This window comes from Archocentrus centrarchus, chromosome 7 (assembly GCF_007364275.1).
Source record: "Archocentrus centrarchus isolate MPI-CPG fArcCen1 chromosome 7, fArcCen1, whole genome shotgun sequence".
Lineage (NCBI taxonomy): Eukaryota > Metazoa > Chordata > Actinopteri > Cichliformes > Cichlidae > Archocentrus > Archocentrus centrarchus.
This window is the reverse complement of record NC_044352.1, coordinates 8,305,498-8,311,497: the sequence shown is the minus strand read 5'-3', so window position 1 is coordinate 8,311,497 and position 6,000 is coordinate 8,305,498. Positions and strand designations below refer to the sequence as shown.

Genomic DNA, 6,000 nt, shown 5'->3' with positions numbered 1-6,000 from the left:
TTATTCATTATTAGTGTCATAACTAGGGGCTGGAGGATGTCCCATCATAAAAGGGGCAAGTTACACCCTGCAGAGGTCACCAGGCCATCACTGGAGGAACACACTCGTTTTTTTATCTGTACAATACAACGGATCATTTGTGAACATGCGAGGTGGAGCAAAAATACTGAACACAGAAATACGGTGGAAGAAAAAAGAAAACTCACAAGATTACAAATAGCACATGAATTTTGTTTTTAATTAAGAAACACCAAGGGGGGGAAGGAGAGCATCCTTTAAACACTGGAAATGAAACAGTCAAGTCGTCTTGACATAGACATTTTTCAGCTGGTACACTTTCATTCATTTATCTGATACAGTAAGTGTTTGCTTTAGTCGGCCATTCAGAAGTGAAGCAGTAAAATGATGAATGAAAAAAAAAGCACTAAAATAAAAATAAAATTCAAAACTAAAAGTGCACCTTTCTTTATTTGTAATGGAGTAAAATAAACCAAAAGCAGCCATCGGTTCCTCACCAACTCTGCATTTGGTGACAGTGTACAGTGTATGAGTGAAAATCCAGTTTAAGAGCAGATATATAAAAAAGGCACCCAACAAGGGGCACACACGCCATCACTACCCTCGTTAATGATCTAACCTGGACCACAGCATTAGCTTTCCTCATCCCCACATGGTCACGATGACACCATTCTGTGAGCAAATGCACTTGGAGCCTAAGACTTTTTTTTTTTTTTCCATCGAGTGAATAATAAGACCACTTTCCATCTATTTGACTGGGGACCTCCAGTCAAATATTACATAACTGCCTTTAATGGAACCTTGTTGGAGTGATTTTTTTTAAAAAGAAATTTCCAGGTGGGTCCTATTAAAATCAAACATGAGGGGAAAAACAACAGGGTGTGGGAGGCAATACATAAAAACCAGAGAAAAGAAAATAGCAAGCTTCTGTGATTGCTCTAAAACAGCAGAATCAAGCCTAGAAACAAAAGCAGTGAAAAAGAGGAGGGGAAAAAAGAAACACAAAATAAATAAAATGAGGCGATACTAAGTGAAAGGACAGTGCTCATTTTAGGATATTAATACAAATATTTTAAGCTTACAAAAAAAAAACAAAAACAAGAAAACGTTTATGAATCCCAAAGTGATTGTGTCATTGTGTGGTGGTCAACTAAAGGCGGGCGAGCATGCTTTATTTCATTAGAGCTACACTACTGATCACAGCACCTGCAGGAGGCTTCCACTGTGTTAACACACGACCAAGCACTGATCCAGCTACGTGCTGCAGATGAATCCTGAAGAACCGCAGCGCCTTCAGAGTTTCATAGCTTAGCGAGGCGTCTCTAAAGCTACCAAACCTGAAATTTAGTGTAAAACTTTGAGGCAGTTCTGGATTGACCCTCCTGAGGATGTGGATAATGACACATGGACACACACACACAAACCCAAATGCACACATCTGATCCTTCCTGTGGCTGAATGTAGATGATCTGTGAAAAACGGAAAGGGCTAAAACATACATAACTAACAAATCTACTTCACATATACACTCATTCTCAGTTGATACAGATATCTACCTGACTGGCAGATAGTTTTAACACATAAAACAATATCATCAACAACCACACATAAAAAAAAAATATGACACATTTTCAATTCACTTAAACTCCTTTTTTTTTTTTGAGATCTACTCAATCAAATATAGCTGTGGAGGCAACAAACTGTGCCATACCACCATTAAATCAATCCCAAATGCCATGGATATCAACAAAAGTCATAACTGTTTACTGATCTATACCAAATTACTAAATGAAACCTCTATATGTGACACACTAACTACATGACTATGTGCTGTATCTTAATGTCTGACATTAGCACCAAGATTTCTTTCTTTAAAAAAAAAAAAAAATACAGACAGAGAAGACAAAACAGCACTTTGAATTACTAGCGACGCAACAATAAGCAAAGCTGAAGCAGCAGTGCTTCTAACGTTTGCAGTTAATCGTTTGTATTTGACGTCCTGAGTTATGTACTGAAGCTGCGAGTGACTGTGACCATGTGCACTCCTCTCCCAACGGTTTATAAAAGACTGTAAGCATGCTCGCAATGAAAAGGTTCCTCAACAGAAGTGAAGAAAGAAGGCCTAAACGTCTTCAAGTATTAATACAGTTAGGCCTTTAAAAAGCCCAGGACACACAGTATTAGAACCCAGAATCAATTCTGGGAAAGTTGAAGAGCAGTTATGGTTAGTTTGCATGTTTTCCCCCACAAATATAATATATATAATCATATGTATATAAATAAAAATTCAGTGCTGTAAAAACATCTCCACCTCCATAGGATCTGACCCATCGTAGAAGGCCTAATACATTTTACTCTTATCATGCCTAAAACTACTGCTGGAAGTATGTAAACTGTACTGGTTGTCCTGTGTTAATAGTCCTTCATTAAGAATACAACACCGAGGAAGAGAAGACTTGTTAATATTATCTGAATTTTTCTTTTTTTTTGGATTTACAGCACACAAAGAAATGCATCTTGTTGTGTAATCTTTTTTTTTTTTTTTTTTTTTTTTTGGTAGCAGCAAAGCACCAAGTATGTGTCAGGCTCTATTTGTGTAAGTCTGCTGTGTGTGTGTGTGTATGATGTCACTCCAAAGTCTCTGTGTGTGTTTGTGTACATGGGTGCACCGCAGTCTATGAAGAGCACGGCTGCACGTTGGTGCCATGGGCTGCGTGGGCTTGCAGGTCAATGGTCTGGGCTGGCTGCTGTCCTGGCCGAGCATTCATCAGCGTCAGGTTTCTTACGCAGCCCGTCATTCCTGATGAAAACTTCCCCCCCGTCATAGCAGCCATATCTGGAGCGCCACCTGTTGCATGAAATCAGATCCATTAAATAAACCAACTTGACTTACAAGATGGATTTTTAGGTAACTTGTTTGATTTGGAAGGATTTAAAAAAAAAAATCATGTAAGATTAAAATGTCACGTCACACACAGTTGGAGTGAAAGCTAGAAAATTCAGATATAAGTGAATAAAAAATTAACTGAGCTTTGTGAAGAAATCTGAAGAATCAGGAAGACTGTATGAATACCTTAACTAAAGACATGGTCGCTAAACACAATAAGAACCTACTTCCACTGTTGTCTTATGTAACCAAGAGGCATGCAGTTAAAAGTAAAGACAAAGTTATGAAGACTGAAGAACTGTGTGAAACCTCGTGATAAAATATTTACAATACTTTCAGACAGCTGAAAAGCTCCATTGTTTTCAGTGAAACTAAGCAGCCACACACTCTTCTCACTTGTGTTACAACTCATTTTTTATCTGACTGTGTTTGAGCAATGACAGCTGGGAGAGGCACCAGCCCCCCCCCCTCATATTGTCATTCCACGCACCGAGATATATACTGCCTTTGGTGTTGACCATGAGGCTTTTGCCCTTAGATTGTCCATGCTGTCGGGCTCCTCCATCAATCTGGATGTATCCATCTTTTCCGGTTCTGCGAGAAAAGAGCAACGCAACACAAATTAATTCAAGAAATTCAGGAAATATTTGATGCCACGAGTTAATAATCAACCTTTTCAACAGCAGCTCATTTGACAAATTACAGTACAAAAAGTATACATTTGATATAAATATTGCATTCTACTGGGAGAGCTACACAAAGTTAGTACCTGACTGCTGTGATCTTATGCCATTTGCCGTCATTGATGGACCTTCGGGATAAGATTCGTGCCTCTCCACTTCCCAGCTGGTAACTAGATATTGCAAAAATCATGACCAGAATTATGAGCTGTAATTTATTTTCTAAATCTAATCTACCTGCTAGTAGAACTACAGAATTTCAGGGCAGACTCACCTGAAAACAAGGTGTCCGTTCTGTAGCCCGAGGCTAATAAAGTCCTTGCCTCTGCCATGTTCTCCAGGTTCCTGAAATTAAATGTGTTAGGTTACATTCTGTTGTGTGACTGTGTATGAACTGCAGAACACTGACCAGCTGACCTGTGGCCATTTTGCAAAAACAAGCGCTATAACAGCAAACATGAAACAATGCAGTGAGATCATTCCCAGCAGTGACATAAGATGTCCCATGCAAACTAACAATGTCACAACAGGCGTTCATGACACTGCGCAGTACAAACAAGGATAAAATTAAACTGGCACGCATGGCAAAATAAATAAGGAGTGTCTGTGTTTGAGTGGATACCTTTTTAATAGCGTGCACCTTTCGCAAAATGCGTGCACCATTGGTCTCCTGAGGAAAATGGAGGGGGGGTGAGTTAGAGAAGCAACATGCATTTATTTAGTGCTGTCAGATGGAGCCAGGCTTACAGCCAACATGCCTGACAGTGTCACAGCTTCAGCAGAAGACATGAATTTGACAGTGTAATGATGAAAGACATGGTGATGTATTATTGTCCACACTTAAGACTATAAATGACATGGAATGGCAACAACTGCAACCTTTTTTCTTTTACAGATGTGGTAATAGTGCTGATTAAGAGTGCTGGAATGCAGTAGCAAAGTTAGGTTGGGGATGAAAAGATGGAGGGGAAGAATGTGAGCACGGGGCACGTCTCAGTCCTGCAGTTTGCAGGACAGGACCCGGACTTACCACTCCCTGCCACAGGATCAGGCCATCAGAGGAGCCGGTGTTGATCTCCATTTCAATTGTCTCTGGTGAGTCGTGTGCACTTAAACAGAAAAAAGTCAACACCGCAATAATAATTTCAATTCATCATTACATTACTAAATAGTTGTGACATTGTATGTAACATTAACCAACGGTTACCTTCTTGGGAAAATGGATTTGGGAAGGGCGATGTATCCATTACTGTTGAAATGAGCTGCATACTGATAGGGTGAATCTGCAAAAAATACAGTAAATAAGGATAAAAAGTGATTAAAGTCACGATAAAGCTGTTTGATCTTTACTGAACTTATGATGCCCTCCAGTGGTAAAGGTATGAAAGAATCCTGGGTAAAACCAGCTTGGTTAGTTGTAACATTTACAAAGTTGTACTCTTAGACTGAAAATAACACGTCGTCCTTGTACATATGAAAAGTTAAGCAGATAAGCAATAAAATCTACTGCAGTCTTTCTTAGTCTGGCATGAATGGCAGCTTTTTTTTTTTAGTTTCTTCTTTGGCAACTTTTAGATATTGCTCTGTAATATGCTGACTTATTACCTTGCTTTGTTTGAAAATGTTAAAAAAAAAAGTTAACACTGCAATGAATACAATGCATTTAATCTTGTTTTACCTTTTTGATCAAACTTATTAAATGTTTACATGCTGCAATGCAGCATGGAAGTTGCACAAGTTGAGAAATATCATAATGTCAACAAATAAGTTGGTTAAATGAAGTAAAATTAGCCTGCACAATTTAGATCAATTAGATCAAACTGGATCAAGCGTCACGGCAAAACCTTATTGGTTATTGGTTGTGGTCCAGTTTCATAAAAATCACACTTTTAACACACCTGTGCAATGAAGCGTCACTGTTCTAACTGTCATTATTTGTTCAGAATTGATATGCAAATAGTGCTTTTCTTTGAAAATATGAAACAACAAAACTCCAAGATGCAGACTTATGTTTCAATATTCGCCAACACATGAGCAATTCATTTACAGCTTATCTGGCCTTTGAAAGACATTGGACAAAACTCACCACAGCCATGGCTCCATGCACATATCCCATAAAGTACATAATATGCTTGAAATGTATAACAATCATCACATTGTTCTTTCAGTAGACACTTTTAAGTTGTTAGTGAGACCACGAATGTTCAGATGGAGCAGACTTAATGACCTGACTTAGACAGTTTCAAAGAGGAAACAAGTGTTTTGCTTTTGTGTGTTGTTTTTTTAGGTTGTACAAACAGGCAGATTTTAGATTTACAGAAACAGGATTGTATGTTGTAAGTATCCATCTTACAGGCACAGGCATAATGAGAGGGGAAAAGAAAAACAAGGGGAATTCTGCATTTCTAACACTTC

General features: G+C 38.5%; 1 protein-coding gene across 1 annotated transcript in view; it reads right to left on the bottom strand.

Moving 5' to 3' along the window:
- Positions 1–210: 210 nt before the first annotated feature.
- The window catches only part of hspg2 (heparan sulfate proteoglycan 2), a 92,954-nt gene continuing 87,164 nt past the window's right edge, over positions 211–6,000 (bottom strand). The window contains exons 78-84 of the mRNA XM_030732938.1: positions 4,793–4,868; positions 4,616–4,694; positions 4,208–4,255; positions 3,860–3,930; positions 3,675–3,758; positions 3,396–3,499; positions 211–2,866 (exon numbers count right to left, since the gene is read on the bottom strand). Coding sequence (XP_030588798.1) covers positions 2,694–2,866; positions 3,396–3,499; positions 3,675–3,758; positions 3,860–3,930; positions 4,208–4,255; positions 4,616–4,694; positions 4,793–4,868 — 635 coding nt within the window. The 3' untranslated portion in view covers positions 211–2,693. The remainder of the gene's footprint in view (positions 2,867–3,395; positions 3,500–3,674; positions 3,759–3,859; positions 3,931–4,207; positions 4,256–4,615; positions 4,695–4,792; positions 4,869–6,000) is intronic.